This window comes from Hemibagrus wyckioides, linkage group LG11 (genome assembly GCF_019097595.1).
Source record: "Hemibagrus wyckioides isolate EC202008001 linkage group LG11, SWU_Hwy_1.0, whole genome shotgun sequence".
NCBI classification, from domain to species: domain Eukaryota; kingdom Metazoa; phylum Chordata; class Actinopteri; order Siluriformes; family Bagridae; genus Hemibagrus; species Hemibagrus wyckioides.
The window spans coordinates 16,305,822-16,327,099 of record NC_080720.1 but is presented as its reverse complement, the minus strand read 5'-3'; the positions used below and the strand labels follow the sequence as shown (position 1 = coordinate 16,327,099).

At 39.7% G+C, this 21,278-nt stretch overlaps 2 protein-coding genes across 2 annotated transcripts in view; both read left to right on the top strand.

Annotated features, from left to right (window-relative positions):
• LOC131361129 (copine-9-like) overlaps nucleotides 1-12,431 on the top strand; it is a 79,768-nt gene extending 67,337 nt beyond the window's left edge. Inside the window, exons 16-20 of the mRNA XM_058402052.1 lie at nucleotides 1,442-1,569; nucleotides 2,395-2,497; nucleotides 2,931-2,988; nucleotides 4,722-4,795; nucleotides 7,704-12,431. Of these exons, the coding sequence (XP_058258035.1) occupies nucleotides 1,442-1,569; nucleotides 2,395-2,497; nucleotides 2,931-2,988; nucleotides 4,722-4,795; nucleotides 7,704-7,895 (555 nt within the window). The 3' untranslated portion in view covers nucleotides 7,896-12,431. The remainder of the gene's footprint in view (nucleotides 1-1,441; nucleotides 1,570-2,394; nucleotides 2,498-2,930; nucleotides 2,989-4,721; nucleotides 4,796-7,703) is intronic.
• Nucleotides 12,432-14,676: 2,245 nt separating this feature from the next.
• si:dkey-156n14.3 (zinc finger protein ZXDC) lies at nucleotides 14,677-21,274 on the top strand. The gene is made up of 9 exons (XM_058402557.1): nucleotides 14,677-16,560; nucleotides 17,180-17,332; nucleotides 17,428-17,506; nucleotides 17,645-17,775; nucleotides 18,259-18,429; nucleotides 18,606-19,438; nucleotides 19,686-19,946; nucleotides 20,033-20,134; nucleotides 20,462-21,274. The coding sequence occupies exons 1-9, from the start codon at nucleotides 14,727-14,729 to the stop codon at nucleotides 20,546-20,548; spliced, it is 3,651 nt and encodes a 1,216-aa protein (XP_058258540.1). The 5' UTR covers nucleotides 14,677-14,726; the 3' UTR covers nucleotides 20,549-21,274.
• The last annotated feature ends 4 nt before the right edge of the window (nucleotides 21,275-21,278 follow it).

Sequence of the window (21,278 nt, the reverse complement as noted above, 5' to 3'; positions counted from 1 at the left end):
CCCAGAGGCAAGAGAGGCAGAGGAGGGGAGAGAGAGGTGCTGAAAATGGTTTAAGAACAAACTGAAGCTCAAAACCAGCCAGCCTTCTTTCCAAGGCTGAAGAGCTGCTCTTTTTTTTTTTTTAATAAAGCCACAGTATAAAAGACAAATTGATGGGCTGAAGGAGAGACTCAGACAAAAATGAAAGCATTGAAATAAAGAGTTATCCTTGAGCTTTGTATGTGCCTTGTCTCTATGCATGAGCAGAGGAGCAAAGAAGGAATTAGGAGTGGATAAACCAGAGAAAACAATAAGAAAAAGAGTGAAGTGTGAGGGGAATGACAAGGAAACAATATCATTTTTACTTTGTGAGGGCTGATAAATGAAGTCATAAATATATCCTTCTGGTTATACAATTCTGCTTGAATATATACAGTTGTAGAAAGAAAATTATTTAATCACAGTCTTGGGTGTCACCCAGATGAGGATGAGTTCTCCTTTGAGTCTGGTTTTTCCTTGCCACCATTGCCTCTGGCTTGCTCATGAGGGTTAAATATAAATTAAAAATTAAAAATTTACAGTTTTGCAATTTTCATATTCCTGTAAAGCTGCTTTGAGACTGTGTCCATTGTTAAAAGTGCAATACAAATAAAATTGAAATGAATCAATATAATGATATGATATGTTTAATTAAATAAAACATGTATTTACAATGCAAGCTAAGAAATCCCAAATGCTGGGGAACCAGCAGCCCTCTGATCTAACGTCTACCACAGCCACAGGGCTAAAATAGTCAGAGGTGTAATGAGATACTTTGCATGATTTAATTTAGTTAAGAACTGTCTATAACTTTCCCCATTAACTTTAGGCTGTAATCGCTTTTCTTAAATTAGAGGCCACCTTAGCGTGACAGTGCTTAAACTGTGTCATGCTAAAGCAAATTTAATTACAAGAATGACATATTATGTAACAAACCCTGTCTTCCTCACTCCCACTGTTCATGTATTTGAATTTATTAAACACTTTTATGCTCCCTCTCTTTCCTTTTTTTCTGGGTTAATTCCATATTAGGACAGAAACAAAGCATTCATACAGAATACAGAAGAAGGACCCATGTACTGACCTTGAAGACTTGCTGCTCAGTGTTTCATTGTGCCTGAATGTTTTATGCATTGCAGCCTAAGAAATATTCAAAATCTGAAAAGGCTCCTTTGATATGTGATTCACTTTTAGCAACATTCAATCTTACTTCCTTCTGCTCTTTGCCCATGCAGGGTCAGGAGTTCATTCCCACTATTGAGCAGTCTAGCAGTCTAATAACTAGAAGCATATGAGGCACTTTAGTGACGGCTGGTGGCCTGTGTATCCCACAGTGTCATGAGGAACTCACACAACTTTAAAGAGCAGATTAAAATTGTGAAATCTCTGGCCTTAGTGTTCTGTGTATATATATTTGTTTCAGAATGGTAACAGTGAGAACCCAAACTGTGTAGGGATAGAGGAGGTGCTGGAGTCTTATTTCCAAAGTCTCCGAAAAGTCCAGCTTTATGGACCAACCAACTTTGCCCCGGTCATTAACCAGGTAGCAAGGTAAGGTTTTTGTGTGTGTTTGTGTGTGTGTGTGTGTGTGTGTGTGTTTGGACCCGAGAATAGAGAGCCATTTAGTTGGTGGAAGATTTTGCATTTTTGCCCTGTGGCTACACAGTGATGCTGAGCCAATCAGACACACAACTAGTGGGACTCCTTACTGTCTGCTGTGCTGACAATTAGACACAAACTTCCAGTAGAAAAGTCAAGCCCTATTTACATTTCCTAATATAAATATCAGCAGAAAACCCTTTTTTTTAATTTAAATCACCTTATGTAAAATTGATCCCGTTTCCCTAAAGAACTGATTAAACTGAATCTGTCAGCAGGTGCTTATTGGAGGAGGTACAAAGTTAACTGTAAATATTTAGCAGATAAAATTAGTTAATAATGTAGTGCATCTGAATTGATGGAACGCAGTTACTAATTGCTCTGCCGAATAAAAATATTTAGGCAAAAAAACAAAACAAATATATGCAGATTTTTTTTATTCAAGCATTCTATATTTATAGTATTCAGTTACATGGGAGAGAGCGATATTTCGAAAGGTCAAAGTGACATTTGTACATTGCTTGTCTGTAGGGCGTAATGGGTGTAATAAGGATTCCTGGAACTGCATATTATTCTTGCAGAATGCTGCATTTCCTGTTATAGTATATGGGTGTAGAGAAGATGTTAGAATTGCTTATATGAACTCAGACAGATTTATCTTACTTATTATTTTAGTTTTTATAAAAGCTTTCTGTAAAAGAATATCTCGGTAAATGAATATAGTGCAGAAATGTCTTCCATACTTATGTCTCTTCGCTCTGTCCGTATCTGTTGCAGGGCAGCGCAGGATGTGACTGATGGCTCCCAGTATTTTGTGCTGTTGATGATCACAGACGGAGTCATTTCAGACATGGTGCAGACCAAAGAAGCTGTTGTCAATGTAAGACCATTTAAATTCTAATAAAACCACAATAATGGAATATGCTACAAAGTAAAACCTGTATATACATGTGCAATATATTCTGAACAATGAATATACGCTAAGAAAAATAGTCACTACATCTAAAGGTCTTTTAGAATTTCATGTTAAAAACAAATTTCAACCATAAACCTTAATGTGCATAATGTGCTCAGTTTTTTTTACTGGTAGTGTACGTACTGCAAGCAACTAAGAGGCACCATTAGCTATGTGAAATATAAAATAATTGCTGTGGGATTTCTAAATTGGTACTCACATTTGAATGGCCTTTTCAGTTTTGTAGGTTGACATAATGTTCATACCATTTCTGAAGCATTTCAATCTGTATGCTTTCTTCAGCTGCACTTGAAAATTGCTTGTAATAATTATGTATATGTGGTTGTCTTTTCTTCAGGCTTCTTCTCTACCCATGTCCATCATCATTGTGGGTGTGGGTCCGGCTGAATTTGATGGTAAGTTTGTGGTGTGTGTGTGTGTGTGTGTCTGTGTGTCTGCGTGTGTATAAGAGAGAGAGATGCCTGGTATGCCCTTTGTTCATAGCAAGATTAATAAGCCTATTGCACAATTTCTTGCACAGTGTCCAGCTTAGGAGCCTGCATCAGAACATCAGGTTTCCTTTCTGACTTATTACATCTAAGTTATGCTGCATAGCCTTAAGTGCAGTACACAATGCAAATTCTACATCTTAACACCTTTGAGTGCTATCTGTGATATACTCAGACACATGGCATGAATTATTTGTTTGAAAAGCCTATTGTCACACAGAGACACAATAAAAGGACTTCAGCATTAATAATTTCTAGACCTTTACTTAAACTTTTATGTGCCTGTGAGACTGTCAGCTGCTTTTCAGTGTAATCCCTAGGTACAGTATCTGTAGAGGAGAGTTTACAAAGCAGGAGAACAAAAAACCAATGACTTTTCTCAACACAACAGATTTTGGTGAAATTAAGTAACTGAGATTAAACAAACATACAACCTTGAAACTTTATTTTCTTACTTCTAAAGTTTAATAGCACTGAACAAAATGGTTTATATGAAACATATTTTTATAGAATGCTATTAGGAATTTTTCAGTCGGTTCAGTTTCACATTTTGCTTTACTGTAAATCTTCATCTTTAAACACATTTACAATTATGCCTTAATGACAGAATCCACATAATCAGCGTACACATGGAAGCATTTATTTTCCACTTAGTTAACATTTAAGTTAGCATTTGTTAACACGGCAGAAAAACAGTACGTTTTTTCGTATCCAAGCACGGATACGAAAAAACGTACTGTTTTTCTGCCGTGTTAACAAATTTATCATGTCTCTTCCATCCTAGCAATGTTATTGTTTTTTTTTTTTTTTAAGAAATCCAATGAATAATAAGTGAATTTTAAGTAAATTGTTTTTTTCTTCTTTTCTCAGTACTGGGAAATATGCCAATTTTTTTTGTCAGTGGTAATGGCATAGCCGGTACAGGTGTGATGAATAGACACTAGGTCAGAAAACATTGGAATGGAGTTGTGCCTTTAATTTCAATTTTAATTTGAATCCTCTGAAATATGTCTTGTGTATGTATCTGAAATGTTTCGAGTCGCCATGATTGCATTGTGTCCTTGATCGTTTGTCCTCTTGTACTGCATCATCGCCCTTGTTTCTCTGCTTCTCCTCATCTTGTCCCTGTCTCTATGTCCTCAGCTGCCATCTGTCACCCACCACTCAAAGCCCCATAGTACCCAACTGTCTCATTTACATACACACTTGGATCTCCAGGATCGATACTATGCTCTCTGAGGCATGCACACAAACATACTCACACACTCCAAACACATAACACACACGCATTGTCACACACATCCTAAGCACACAACACACACAGCATAAGTACCCTCTCCTCCCTGGAGAAGCAGTGCTTAAGCCTGTGCCACCTCCAGAGTCTGAGCTAACTGACATCTGCCTCCAGCCTACACACACACACACACGCACACACGCGCACAAACAGATGCTCCCTCTCTCTGGCAGAAAAACACACAGAATTATAGCAATCACTATAAAAAGAGTAAACAATCTCCAACACTGACAGACGGCGCTGATATCCGCACCGTTTCAATACACTGTGAGAATGATAGAGTGTGGGAAAGGATGATGGTGACAAAGTGTGTGAAGATCTAACAAGTGTGTCTTCTCACCGGCAGCTATGGAGGAGTTGGATGGTGATGAGGTCAGAGTGTCATCTAGAGGACGCTTCGCGGAAAGAGACATCGTTCAGGTAATTTCCCCTCTCTCCTTTCTCCTTTCTATTGTACCAATGCCCTTTCATAACACCAGAGTTAATGGCACCTTTTCAATAAAAAGGCAAAACAGAATAAAATAAACATTATACACAATAGTTCAATCATTTAAAATTTTCCACTCAATCAGTTAAACAACATACTTGTACATATTAGCGGTGTAACAAATATGTAATTCAGATTCAATACGATAAAATATCGTGGTGTATATTTTTCATGTGTCACTGAATATGTGCTAGGTTTCAATTTTCATTTGATTCAAACATTCAAAAAAATAATAATACCCTAACGGTAATGTATAAATGACACTGTGTTGGTGCGATCTATTCATACTAGCAGCATATAATGAAAGAAAAGCTGTGCATTAGAATGTAGCAAAATTAAACAAGGCTAATTAATCAATTAGCTCTCTGTTGTGATCCTCAAGAGGGTGTGTCTGAATCAAGGGGCTTTTAATTTCCCATTCTGCTGAGGCAGGTGTGCTGTTAAAGACACTTTACTCTCTGTAGTCCTAGACATGTTTTTGAATCCTGCATTCTTCACCTTCGAGTACAGTCTCATATCTGCCGGCTTCAGATATGAACCTCTGAATCGCCATGGGGATTTCTTCAGTCCAGACTAAATCAGAGAAAAAAGGCTGCCTGAGTACCAGAGCAGATGTGAAGACATGTCTGTGGTATTAAAGCTGATATATGGTACCTTTACTTGCTGGCTGTCAGAAGTATAAATGTTTCAATTCGCCAGACTGTAATGTTTTAGGAGAATCCTCGACTTCTTGATTGATGCCTTTGCTGCCTCTCCCAAGCTAATATTCTAGTACACTGTTTTGCTAGCATATTAGCTCGGGAAACAAAGTGTGCTTAGGGAAAGAAGGGAGTTTGGACCCATAATATATGTGGTATTTTATGATGAATTGCCTGCACTCTGTTGAATGTTTTATTGGGAATGCAGATGTATCGTTACACCCTATATCAGTACATTTATGAACTTAGGCAGGTGAACAGGCAGGAGAGTTTCCTTCACGCCCTAAACATGCCAAGGACAGCAGAATCCAATCTGTAATTAACCATAGACCTTTCTTTATGAAGCCAGAGAGAATAGCATGAAATATTGTTCCATAGCACAAGAGATGTTTCTAAAACTTGAAAACTGGTTAGTCTACATGTTGCATCTCTCTACTGGCGGGTCTGTTTTGGCAAATGATCCAAAATGCAGCTGCGCGACTTATTTTCAACCTGCCTAAGTTCTCCCACACCACCCCCTGCTGTGTTCCCTCCACTGGCTTTCGGTAGCTGCACACATTGGATTCAAAACTCTGATGCTTGTTTACAAAACCAAGAGTGGACCAGCACCCTCTTACCTCAAAGCTCTTATCACCCCTCTCACTGCACCATGCTCTCTCAGATCTGCTAGCACTGCTCAACTGGTCCTACCAGCTCTCAGGGTACAAGGTACAAGACTCTGTTCTGGAACCGAGGTGGTGGAATGAAGTTCCCCTGGATGTCCAAACAGCTGAGTCACTGGCCATTTTCAAATGAAGAATGAATATCTTCCTCTTCCTGAAACAAAAATTAGCACTTAATTTCCCTGTTTGTTTTATGTATTGTTGTATTGTTGTATGTTGTGGGGGGAAAAACAGTTTTGATGGTATCCTAAGTCTGTGACCTATTGAACCAGTGTTAATGTATTCATTGATAGATGCTTCAAAGCACTCTTGATAAGAGCATCTGCCAAATGCCAGAAATGTAAATGTTGCTTTTACATTGTACACCCCATATTGTCACACTCTTGAAATATGTAGTATATTTACAAAGATTACAGTTTTAGGACTGCAGAGTCCATTGGATTTCTTGGGGTTGGCAAAAGTAACCCTTCCTGAAAACAGTCTACTGAACTATGCCAAGTGTCATTTGAACTATAATTAGAATTGTTTGTGGTGTGGTCAGATGAGACCAAAATCAAATTGTTTGTGCATACATGCCAGTGCCATGTTTGGCTTATAAATGGAAACTGCATGCAAAGAAAAGCACCTGATACCCACTTGTGAAATATGGTGGTGTATCACTGGTGATTTGGAGCTGGTTTTTGTCTGGTCTTCCAGGAGGGCTTAATGCCATCATGAAACCTGAAAAGCACCAGGATAGTTGCCTCTGTCAGGCTGTTAAGACTTGGACACAAATGAAACAAGATAATAACCACACACATACACCCAAATCTATACAGAAATATTTGGAAATTTGTTTTAGAGTGGTCATCTCTTTTGCACACATGACACACATGAACTTTATGTGAAACTGTGTTAGTTTTCACTTAGTTCTTAGTTCTGTGTTATACATGGCAGAATCTAAGGATATAAAGAAGCTTAAAACTAAAAATGCTAAAAAAGACTCAGTAGGACTCAACAAACAGTTGAAGGAGAGGGCGGCTTTTACTTTCATTTCTATTTTCTCCTGTAAATGCTTTATGCCAGTCAGGGTATTTTTAAAAAATGTTATCTTTAGAAAATTGTTTATATTTTTTAGAAAGCAGAACCAACTAATTTTTATTAAATAATATGATGAGCATGTCCAATAAATAAATCAATAAATCTGCAGGAACAGGTGTGATGGTTCAGAATTACTTTTTAATCTGCAAGCTAGTTACATTAGTTATATATTGCACTAAAAGGTTCAGTGCTTTCCAGGAGAAGTTGCACTAAATATGAATTGTGGGGATGCTGGTAATTTTGGAGCCAGTGTTTTATTGCACCAGAAGAAAACTTTTATAATGAAATAAAATATAATATTGAACATCATTTTATAATTAGGTTTTTTCAAGTGGGGTGCTGATAATTCTGGTATTGAACATATGTCTGTCTTCATTTTCTCTCCGTGTTTCCTCAACCAGTTTGTTCCGTTTCGTGACTACATCGACCGCTCTGGAAACCAGATCCTGAGTATGGCTCGGCTGGCTAAAGATGTTCTTGCTGAGATCCCTGACCAGCTGTTGTCCTTCATGAAGAGCAAAGAGATCAAACCTCGTCCTGCCCCCCCTGCCTCCAGCATGCCCAACAAACCCTCTGTCAACATGCGCATCTGAACATCTGCGCATTTTCCCGTCTGACAAATGTTAGCACCGGTAAATGCTTGGCAATGAACACGGCTTTGTGCACCCATTAAGTTCCATTATCTACAGAGATGTATATTCTTTTTAACTTAAATATGAGACTTTTATGTTTCTACTATATTCTACAGAGAGACAATGAGTGTAATAAAACTAGAAAGAAAAAATAGAGCAAGGAGATGACAAAGTCAGGAGAGAGAGTAAGCATGAGAGAGAATGACTGACGCAGTCTGGAGTGAAAGGGCATGAACTCATGTTCTGTCCCAAACAAAGATGACCCCAAATATGCCAAGGATGGCAAAAGGCACCCAGTAGTTAACCATTCTTTATGAACCCAGAGAGACCAAGAGAAGAGCATGAACTATTGTACCATGTCACCAGAGATGTTTGTAATTCTTAATAACTGGATAGTCTGTGTGTGTACATTTGTGTATTATGAACGAATGATAAATTAAAGACGCGATGTCTTTAGGTGTCCTAAGAAAATTCTTAATGTATTTTAGGGTATTTAGGGGATAGTATTTGCAAAATGTTATAGTTGCACCCTATACCACACTTTGAGAACCTTAACAAAGCCCTTCTTATTTCTTAAATATAGAACTGTTTTGATGATTAATCATTGGATCTTGAATTTGTCTCAGGGTGTTGGATAATTGACAGGGAGTTTTAAGGAAAAAAAAGAGAGAGAGAGAGAACATGCAGACTACACACCCGCTGTCACTGACTAATGCGCCACCACCCTAAACCTGATTCATATATTTCATTCTTCTTAGCTTCATCAACCCAGATTTATCTCCCAGACTTCACAGCTGCAAACCTCCACACTCTGATTGTCCATGTCCAACTTTAGTGTTTGGTTTTCGGCAGACTCCTACAGCCATCAAGTGACTGTATTTCGTTTTTACCAAGATGTCAGTGTTTCTATTCACTTTATCTCTCTATTGTTACACTCCCTGCTTATAATCTTCAGCACCTCACTTCATATGAATGAATTCTTTTTTTCTTTTTTGGTTGACCTTCCTTTCAGCCATAACCTGGGAGATTTTACCAGATGAATAATGTATTTTGGCATTAGCTCTGAAGGATCAAATCCCCCTGGTCTTTAAGAGCTTGGAGTGTCTCTGTTGGCTGTTTAGAGTAAAAAACATTCCATGTTACACAACAGAATACACAAGGGCCAAATACACAAGCCTTAGTCTAGACTGCAAGGGCACCTTCAAACATTATTTCTTTTCCATATTGAAAGAAATCAGAGAGTGAATAAAGGTGAGGGAAAAGAGAATGTGATCACAACTACCACTTGAAAATGTAGCACAGGGCTATTATGCTAATTCCGAGGGATACAGAATACGCCGCTTCTCCTTTGCAAATGAATGCAAAATTATTCTACTCTTTCTCTAGCTCCATGTCACTGACTCCTGCTCTAGATGCATGTAATAGTTCATGCCCTAAATCTGTTGGCTGTTCTGTCTCTGGCTGCTGATGCTGCTTTGCCTCTTACTGCATTACAGAGTGTCTGATCATAGGCCAAATTTGATGCTAATTGATTGTGGCTGCCTAGATAGACAGCATTCTTGGGCAGTATTTGAATACTCCAACAGTTTTGGAAGTCCTGGTTGGAGAGAAGCACAGGAATGCTAATGAGTCTTCTGAACATCTGGCCAAATAGAAAGATCCTGTATAGCACCAACAGTCCTATAATTATGTGAGCTTTATAAAAGTCTTACCAGAACTGGAATTTGAAGATTTGAAAAAGCCCAGGAGATTTTTCCAATCTTCAGCTGTCCAGTTTCATTGAATCTGTGCACATGTAGCCTCAGATTCCTGTTCTTGGCTGACAAGATTGGTGCCATGATATGATCTTCTCTTGTTGCAGCCTATCTGTCTTTTTGCATTTTGAAATAATTTTCTGCTTACCATGTTTGTAAAGAGTGTTTTTTTGAATTACTGTAGTCTTCCTGTCAGCTTATGCAGGTTTGGCCACCCTCCTCTGAGCTCTGCCAAGATGTTTCTGTCCACAAAACTGTCTGCTTACTGGATGTTTTTGTTTTCTGCACCATCCTGATCTTAACTGATTAACTAGCAAGTTAGTAAGACTGCATGACCTGCAGAGATCCTGATTAGTTAAAAGATAGCTCCACCAGACCGTCCCAGGTGAATGTAGAGTGCTTTTATAAACCAAGCTTCAGCCATTTCTGTGATAAGACATTTCATATCAGCAGATTCAGTGTCTCCAAGGGTGTCTTTATTTTCAAGTTTCTTTTTGGGAAATTAATACAAATGATCTAGAAATGATGCTGTAGTTTATTAGCTCCCCAGAAAAGCAGAATTAATTTTTAGATAATATTCTTTCTTTTTTTTTAAGTTTAAAATTAATTAACCATATTTATTTGATGAACTCAGATAAATTATACATAAATTGTCTTCTATGTTATAGAACATTTTATTATTTGACCTGTAAACAGAGAATTAATTACAGAATGAATTGAGTGTGTTTCTGTGTCTGAGTAGGGGGTAACATCTGACTTTGTAACTAGTTGTAATATGTTGCAGTTTATGATATTGCATGGTATCAAAGGGGACCATTAATGCTAGTTTTTGTTGTTGTTACAGATGTTTATATATATATAATCACTGATCAGCCATAACATTAAAAACACCTATTTAATATTGGGCAGGTTCCCATTGCGGGGCTAAAACAGCTCTGACCAGTTGAGGCATGGACTCCACAAGACCTCTGAATCTTGGCACCATGGAACTGATTCATTTGTCCAGCAGATCCCACAGATGCTTGATAGGACTGAAATCTGGGGAATTTGGTGTCCGAGCTCATTGTCAGGTTCTTCAACAAACTATTCCTGAACACAATGGTGGGGTGCATGATCCCACTGAAAGAGGCCACTGCTATTAGGAAATACTGTTGCTATATAGGGGTGTACTTGGTCTGCAACAATTTTAGGTATGTGCCAAAGTAACATCTACATGACTGCTTTCTTTCTATAGTGCATCCTGGTGCCATCTCCCCAGCTAAGTGAAGCACATGTACCTGGCCTTCCAACATGATTTAAAAGAAATGTGGTTCATCAGGCCAACGTCTTCCATTGCTTCATAGTCCAGTTCTGATGCTCACGTGCCCATTGTAGACACTTTCAACAATGGACAGGGATCAACACTGGCACTCTGAACAGGCTGTGGCTATGCAGCCCCATGCACAGCAAGCTGAGATGCACTGTGTGCAGTGACAGCTCTCGGCACCCGTGACTAAAAGCTCCAGTGTATACCGGGAACACCCAAAAGACCTGGTGATTTGGAGATGCTCTGGTAAAGGCATCTAGGCATCACAATTTGGCAGCTGTGCTCAGATCCTAACACTTGGCAATTTTTCACATCACCTTTGAGAGCTGATTGTTTACTTGCTGCCCAATATATCCCACGCTTTGACAGGTGCCACTGAAATGAGATGATCAATTCAGTGTCATCTCCTTTCAGTGGTTTTAATGTTATGGCTGATCAGAGAATTAATATATATAATAGACACACACACACACACTAGCTAGCACACTGTGTTGGTTTTTTATGCGAGTTTGTTTCTGTATATTTTGTCCTTGATTTTAATTGTGTACAATACATATTCTGTGGAAAATGCAGAATATTGTAGAATATGGCACAAAATACAATGTAGCTTGCAGGAGATATAATATATTTCTCTAGATATTTACTTACTAAATGAATTAATTGACTTCATTTGTTAAAGCGTTAGCATGCAGCTTTAGCGGCATTGATCAAAGTGTAGTAATTTTAATTTGTATCCCACATTTTCTATTTTTGCATGACTATCAGAATATTCTCATGTATGCATTACAATAGTAGTTCATTGTTCCTTTTGTGCACCTTGTCTGGGAGCATAATAAGGCATGCACAGAACATAACTCCCAAATCCAGTGCTATTCAAGACAGGAGTGCATAATGTTTATTTATTTATTTATTTTTATTCCTTTTACAGCATTTACTTTTGTCACTAAACATATGTTTGTCTAGCAGTTTTCTTGCTATGCCACAATAAAATATGCTTACCCTGACAAAAGCATATGAACAGTTTTGTTTGTTGGAATATTGTGCGCCAGACACTCATCATACCAGTTGCATAATTCTAGTGGGAAGCCATATTTGTCCTGGTTTAAAATTTATATATATATATCTAAAATAGCACCTCCAAATGGAGAAGAACTACCAACTACTAAGGCCTATGTGAGCATCAAGAACTTTAGTGAACATCACACCAGTCACTCCTTCTGTTAAGCACACTTTGCAAAAACAGTTCTCCTTTTGTTGCTGAAGATCCATTAACTTATTATAATTAGATTATATTTTACACCTTTCATAACGCAGATGCTTTAATATCCTAAAGAATAAGGTAGATAATGAATGTGTGCAGAGGTAGTTTGTATAAACAAATGACCTCACTGGATATGGATAAAATGCACTTGTAATTGCTTCTATTTCTCTACAGCTCTATAGTTTTGAGCCTTCCAGTCCGTTTTGATGTTTGGCTTCCAAATGTTAAAATTAAAATTCATATACTCTTAGAATATGGAATTACGTTTACAGAAGCAGAGTTAGTCTCATAATATTTTGTATTCAGATGTGATATTAATAATTCAAATTTATTAAGAAATGTTGTTCATCCCAAGCATCAAAAATAGGTCTAATCCTTTTAAATGTCATGTCTTATTTCTTTATTCTCTGTTATTCCTTCTTCCATCAGTCAGCTCTCTCACTCTCTCTGCTGTCTTAGCTCTCATTTTTCTCCTTTCCCCGTCAACTGGCTCTTATCACTCTCTGCTTCTTTACTCGAACCGCCACATTCTGATTTTTTTTTTTTTAACATACAGTTCAGTACAGTTTTTTGGCACAGTACATAATAAAATAGTACCTTTCAATCAGGACTTACTCTATACAATATAGGTTGTGTTGGAATATCATGATAATTATCATAATAATACATAATATTTACTTCTACAGCAATATTGTTATAAAAAATTATAATTATTATATGACTACTATATTGTTGGGCAAAAATGTTAAATATAAAACGTTCCACAACATTTCTTGTTATTCTCAACACAGAGACTATCACAGCACCCTGTTAATATTAGTGTTCATTTATATGCCTAACTCTTTAATTCCACAGGTAATTAACACACTTGAAGCCAGTCTCATCAGTAGTCATGTGTTGTAAATTGCCATATGACCACCAGGTCAAATCATGAGGTAAAAATAAACATTTAATCTAGCAGAAATACATAAGATCAGGGGTGTCATGTTTAATAGCCATTTTGCATTTTGTAAGTTTGCAGAGGCAGACTACCCTCCAGTGGTAGTCTTGCTAAGCAGCATTTATGCCTTACTTAAAAATGTTTTTAAGTGAAACAAGTCTTTTACAAGCCAGTTACCAGTTACATCTCTATGTATCTTGTTTGTTAATGTATATTGTTTGTTAATTGTTATTGATGTAAATTGTATATAAAACGCAACCTTTGGCAACCGGGTCTCAAAAGCAGTTTTATGAGTAGAGGTATGATTTTTTCAGATATTATATTTTATTATTTTATTTTATTAATATCAGATATTATTATTATTATTATTATTATTATTAATCATAGTATATTAACAGTTTTCATATGCAGAATATTATAGAATATGGCACAAAATACAATGTAGCTTGCAGGAGATGTAATATATTTCTCTAGATATTTACTTACTAAATGAATTAATTGACTTCATTTGTTAAAGCGTTAGCATGCAGCTTTAGCGGCATTGATCAAAGTGTAGTAATTTTAATTTGTATCCCACATTTTCTATTTTTGCATGACTATCAGAATATATTCTCATGTATGCATTACAATAGTAGTTCATTGTTCCTTTTGTGCATCTTGTCTGGGAGCATAATAAGGCATGCACAGAACATAACTCCCAAATCCAGTGCTATTCAAGACAGGAGTGCATAATATTTATTTATTTATTAATTATTCCTTTTATAGCATTTACTTTCGTCACTAAACATCTGTTTGTCTAGCAGTTTTCTTGCTATGCCACAATAAAATACCCTATAATATCAGATATTATTAGTAGTAGTAGTATGTTATCAGTTTTCATATGATATAAATATTTTAATATGATTCAGATTGATGCTGATGTTTGCTATATAGGAAGTATTACAGCTGATTATTTTTATTCTGTCAGGTTATTCTCTCTCTCTCTCTATTGCACGTCTATGCTATATAGCTGGCTAACACCCAGTGACTAGTTTAAATGAATCCTACTTCCCAAATATCGCCTCAAACACACGCCCACATTCCCATTTTTGGCAACAAGCACGCATAGAGCCTCTGCGATTTCCCTATATAGGGTCAATGACACGCCCACATTTCCATATATGGACTCAAAATCGGCATCGAGACCCTACACAGCGCGCGCAAAACAAACAGCTGTCCTGTACCGCCATCTAGCACTCGCTGCCAACATGGCGTCCCTCATAATTAAGAGGAAAAAGGTTTTTTTCATACATACTTTATATGACTTAGGACCCTCTACGGTATGTAATAAATGGGCCACTGGTCAAAGCGCGCTATAGTGCCTGGTCAAAATTCTAAGTAATTGCAGCATGAATCTTTCAGTCCGCTCCGCGCTCGACAGAGTCCAGTTCCGGACTCGGTTTGACTGAATGGCTCGCCATAAAGCGCGTAGTGGCTCGGCGGGACCGCGTAGGGCGGGACTTTAAGTCGCCGCTGCTACAGGGATACCAAGATGGAAATCCAGGGGCTTTCTAATGCCCAAAACACTCACTACCAACATGGCGTCCCGCCTGAGAGTGGTATGTCGTCGTCGGGAACGACAACGGGGAATATTTCTAGACAGACTTCACACGAAAACGATAACAGCTTTGGATCGCAAAGCGACAACAACAACAACAATAACCGGCCCTCGTCTGCTCCGCTTCGTCTGCTGGCACAAAATGGCAGCGGCGCTCGACTCTGTGTACAACAGAAACAGGGCGAAAGCAGCAGTACGCTACCAGAGGATGTCCAGGTGGCTCATATTGAGCTCTGTAACCTGAACGTGATGAAGGAGAAAGAGTACGGTGATTTAGATCTGCCGCCTGACTTCGTGAGGGCCGAGCTGAAGTACGGAGAGGAGAATGAGGACGGGGTGCTGCAAATGGCGCTGCCGCTTTTCGACGGGGAGGAAGACGGATATACTGCGCAGTGTGAGCAGCGAAAACAGCACCGGGAGCCGGGGATGAGAGGAGACGCGTGTCCATCTGCAAGCGACGGTACGACCCGGTCATCCGAGGCCAAAAACCCTAAGGAGTTTTACGTTGTTTTCAACAAAGTGCATGAAGACGAAGAGAAGTGCTCCAAATCCAGTTACGGCCCATCAGAGGTGCAGCACACCCCAGTTTACCCACAATCACAAGACAGCAATTTGACAATCAAACCTAAACCACCTTCCACATGCAGTGTTGATAGTTTGTCAACCAGTTCCAAGCTAGGAAATGAAACGGGCGGAAAGCAGGAAGCTGAGAAGCGCACCATGGCGCTGAGAGAGGACAGTGTTAAGAGATCTGATGAGAGACTGTCCGGTGTGATGAGCTGTGGTGATTTAGTATCGGTGGACCAGGCTTCAGGACACTTAACGGGGTGTGAAACTAAACAAGATACCACTGATATGCTGGCGGACAATAACAGCCCGGCTTTGATGGCGGACTACGTGAATTTGTCAGGCAGCGGTAACGGAGACTCCGCCATTGACGGGCCGCCCGAGACTTTCTCCGGTACCATCATGATCAACAACCAGAGCATTATCGTGACTATTGAGAACGGGGTTTTAACTCTGGCTGCCCCACCGGAGGGCTACACATACAAGGAGGATGCAGTGGTGAGTCTCAAAGAGCATTTGGGCATGAAGGAGCACGAAGACATCGTCCTCCTGAATTACGAAGGTGGCACGAAATCTCTGGGGAAGATGGCCGAGGACGAGGGCGGCGCTGTGAGCGACTCGGAGGAACTGACGCTGACCGATGACTGCTCACTATCTGAACTAGGCGCTCTGGACAACTGTCCGTCCGTTAAACGCGAAGAAGGGACACTGTGCGACTCGGACTCCACAGCTCAGAACCCCAGAGGTCCTACTGAAGATGATCTGCAGCCCTCAAACCTCGTCTCCCAAGCCGTCTTAGCTAAGAAAGGTGTTGCGGTGTCGTACCGGTGTCCGCAGCCTGGCTGCTCAGACGCTTTCGAAAGCCGCCAGAAGCTCAAGATGCACTTGGTGATTCACGCTGAAGACCAGAGGCCCTTCAAATGCACAGTGGATGGCTGCGACTGGTCTTTCACCACCTCATACAAGCTGAAGCGCCACTTGCAGTCGCACGACAAAGTGCGACCATACGAGTGCGAGCATGAAAACTGCGGCCGCCGCTTCACCACCATTTATAACCTGAAGGCTCACGCGCGAGCGCACGAGCAAGAGGACGCGTTTGCGTGCGAACTGTGCGGTGAAAGGTTCCGCAGTGCCACGCGCCTCGCCAACCATCAGAGGACGCACTTTGAGCCCGAACGGCCGCACAAGTGCGAGTTCCCAGGTGAGAAAGAACTGCCCAGTCTCACCTTTTACATCCTGTCCAGTTAAATACGCAGCTGGACAAAATAGTCATAATCATCAGAACCTCTGTGCCGTGTCCAAGAAATACATATGCACCATGTCTTCAGTGCAAGTCACTGTGGTGTCCAGCTTCTCAGACTTTCTTCAATTTAATTGAACTGAAAATATTCCTCTGCCCTTATAGTAGAGCAAAAATCAGGACCACTTATTTTAACACGTAGTGTTAATGTTATATTCCTGTTTTGTGAACAAATGACTCATGGTTTTATTATAACTATCTATAATTTAACTAAACATATGTTTTTTTTTTAATTTGCTACAAACAATTAATTTAAGTATTGTGGGTAGGTCATGTGTATACTTGTCAGTCTGACCTACCATTTGTTTTAGTGAAGGGATTGATGGAGCTCTTTGTTTTCTGAATGGGGAACTATAATACTGTGCAGTGGCTGTAATAATTATCTTTATTCCTACAGATTTCTGAAACATTCTATATCACAAGGATAATCAGAATTTGATTAGATTATAATACTCTACAATCTGGAGCAAGTTAAATTAGAAATAAAAGCACAAGTGTGTGTGTGTGTTCTGCTCCCCAGGATGTGAGAAGGCCTTCATCACCTTCAGTGCCCTGTTCTCCCACAACAGAACACACTTCAGAGAGACAAGCCAGTTCACCTGTACATACCCAGGCTGTGACAAGCGCTATGACAAGGCCTGCCGCCTTAAGATCCATCTTCGTAGTCACACAGGTACTCACTCATGGATATATATGCAAAAAAATAACAGAATTCTTTAGAACAGCTGACCAATTTCTCATTTTCTCTGTTCCTCTTGTTGATTTCAGGTGAGAGGCCTTTTGTCTGTGACTCAGAATCTTGTGGATGGACTTTCACTAGCATGTCTAAGCTGCTGCGCCATAAAAGGTAAGAATCCACCCATGATTCTAAGAATAAAAGGATAATGCTGGTCAGTTTGTTTTAGGACATTTTTTTTCCATGTATTCTTTCACCCTCTTATAGCTTTCTGTCTGTTACGGTTCTTATTCGTTTTCTGTCTTTCAGAAAGCATGATGATGATCGACGGTTCACCTGTACAGAAGAAGGCTGTGGGAAGTCCTTTACTCGTGCAGAGCATCTGAAAGGCCACAGTATCACCCACCTGGGCACTAAGCCATTCGAATGCCCAGTAGAAGGTTGGTGTCTTGTACATATTTGCTGGTGGTATTGCATACATGCATGATTGCTATTAAGTACCTGTCTCATAAATCGAGGCACTCAAATATAAACCTATCCAATTTTCACAGAACTGAACAAATAGCGAACAAATACTTGAATTCCCCATCCAATTCCATGCAACTCATGAAGTTCAAAATAATGAATAATGACTTATCTTTTTTTTCCATTTTTTTAAATCTTTTATTTTTATGCTTGGCTACATAGTGACCTCTGACATTATCTTGCTTTACGATGTCCATGGTTTCATTATGAACCAAAAACATGAATGTTCATAAAATTCATTTAAGCTTTTCAAATTCATTATACTTTTGACAGGTAATTATCTCTGTGCACTCATTTGGTTTGTAACACTTTACCATTTGTGATAAAGGTGCATAAATTTGAACAAAAAGTGTCTAAAATTGTGGACAGTCATTGTAGATATGTCACACTGTGTGCAGGATGTAATGCCAAGTTCTCAGCACGGAGTAGCCTGTACATCCACTCTAAGAAACACCGACAGGATGGGGTGTGTCTGAGGAGCAGGTGCCCTGTAGCAGGATGCACCAAGCACTTCTCATCTCGCAGCAGCCTCAAGAGCCATATGCTTAAACACCACAACCTCAGCCCAGGTATGCGCACACCTAACAAGTTTGCAAACTTAAGGCTGTTAGTTTGCAGACAATGAAACTGGCTTAATCTTGTACATCGTGGACTTGTAGGGCTTTATCACAGGACATTTGAAATTCAGAAGTGTCCACATACTAACAACATTGTCTCTCTCAACTCTTTCTTGTTTTCCTTCCAGATGTGTTGAGTCAACTGGAAAACACGGCCACTCTGACGCCCAGCTGCGAGCTCACCAGTGCTGCTCAGAGCGCCACCACTCCTGGCTCTGTGGGAACGGAGCTCAGCAGCCTGGATCTCTCCTCCCTTTTCTCAAATGTTCCTTCAGGAGCCTCCACTGTACCTACAGGTCCTACCCCTCAGTCAGGCCCTGCTTCCTTCACCATGGACTTGGCATTAGCAAGCAGTGGGATTCTTACCATTGATCCAGCCTCAGTGGGCTCGGCTTTGGGAGGAGCCAAACCAGTGGACCCTCTGATCTTGGCTGCAAGTGGGGACATGGGGGTACATGTCCTGGATGCCGGGGGAGGGGGTGGGGTCTTACAGCAAGCCGCACTGCAGTTGGAGGATGTACAGACGGTGAACCCTGAGGCACTCGGAGCGTTAACGGCCTTGGCTATTCAGACCACCTCAACTGCAGAGCAGCTCCAAGCTCTGAGCTCCTCTAGTGCTTTAACAGTAGATTCACCTTCCTCCTCTCTGACCCCATCCCTTACTCCCTCCCTCTCTTCCTCTCTCACATCGTCACTGTCGTCATCTCTTGCTCCAACTCTCACCTCCTCCCTTGTTCCCCCTCTGGCTTCTTCCACAGTACCAGAGCTGCTTTCTCCCCAGGTAAAGGCTGATATGGGGGGCAGTGAAGCTGCTGTGGGGCCGTTACTAAGTGGAGTGGAAGTCCTGAGCCAGTCAGAGAGCAATAAGGCTCTAAGTCAGTTTGTTTTCCCTAGCCATAACACATCCTACAGTGGGCAGAAAGAGACAGAGCTACCTTCAGCTGCTCCTTGTGCTTTTATTGTAAGTATAATGGGCAGGTTTACACTTCTACATCTGCAAAACACAGACTGTTGTATGAGGGTGCTGTATTTGTCCGCTAGGGTATTGTTAGTATAAATTGCTCAAAAATGTGTTTTAACGTTTAAAGATTTATTTAAAAGGCCACTGCCATTTTCCGTTTTTTTGTACCAGTTGTTATACTTAAGTTATAAATTTTATTTATATGGACCTTGCTATAACAGTGCATTTCTCTTTCCCATTCCTGAAGGAGAGCAGTGGTTCCGCCCGTACAGACTACAGGGCCATCCAGCTCGCAAAGCGGAAGAAGCAGAAAGGCCCTGTTGCAAGTCCATCTTCTGCAGGGGTAACTCAGCGAAAGACAAAGGGGGTGAAGAATTCCAGTACTTCTGGGACACTGGCTTCAGGCAGTGGTCGATTTGGAGAAGGAACTGCATCAACAACCACGGCAGGTCTCACTATCCGAGACCCAGTGACTGGAGTACAGTATGTACAGATTCAGCTATTGCAGGTGAGTAGAGTTGGGAATGTTTTATTCGTTTGACTTTACTTGGAAGTGTGCAGTGTGCTAAAATATTTTGTGTTGGTGTATTTCAGGATGACCCTGCCACAGATGGAGATTTGGCTTTCCAGCTCAGTTCACAGACCTCCAGTTCTCATTCCCAGCTAACAGTTGACCTACCTGTCAACATCTTGCAGGTTCAGCCTCATAACTCAAAATTATTTCGTCAATAAAATAAATGTTTAGTATTAGATGCGTTAGGACTGGTTTCCTTTATAATAAAGAATTTGAGGGTAGTCAGTAAAACTGTCTATGGAACAAAAGCTCTATTTAGGATGATTTAAAGCATCTTTTGTGATGGTTTATTTTTCAGACTCCTCTCTTCCTAGATATTTTTGTAGTAAATGGCTAGTTTTATTTTGATGGTGCCCTGTAGTAGACTTTGATTTGTTAACTATTGAATAATAATAATACTCTCTAGATGAATAATGAAATCACTGAGACATGTTTGTGTTTTCCATCAGGAGCCTTCTGCCATGGCTGAGGATGATAATGGCTCTGATAACTCTCAGTTCACTGGCAGTACCATTAACCTACAGGACCTGGAATAAAAGACTCACCTGAGAGACAGGAGCTCCTTGCAGATGTACAGACCATTTTTTTTCTCTTTCTTACCTTCACAGAGGACATCTGTTTTCAATGTGTCTGCTGTCAGGGCATTTGTGTGTCTACACTACGTGTTTTCTAGGAGATCTTTCTGAACATACTAGTGCAGCAATTTTTATTTAAAATAGCATATTTAGACTGCCTAATTCCACATTTCCAGGATAAAATGTATTTGACCAGAAGTAAAGTTCTTTTATGTGTTAACTTTCCATTGTAGAGAACATGAGCTGTTACTGATAAGAGTACTTATAAGCCAATTATATTGTCATTAAAGTGTTAATGAACAGCAATGATTTGCGCATAAACCTTAATATATACTATTTCAATTTTAAGAAAATACTTTGTATTGGGGACCATCAGCTCATGAGAGCTGCTTGATAAATCTGGTATATTTTGTTAAGCCTATATTAAAGCAGGGCTATGAATTAATTAGGTTGTGAAACAGCACAATATAGTATAATGGTAAGATTAATTATTATTTATGTAGCAGCATACCCATCAAAATGACTACATTGTCCTGAGTTTCTGTTCAAGTCCTGAACAGCTTTTACAATCATAAAAGGTTTTTGTTTGCTTATTTTTGTATGGTTTTGTATAAACATGAAGATGTACTTATTCATTTGTGTGTATGAGATAATTGATTAAATGTTGCTCTACTTAAAAAAAAATCTGACT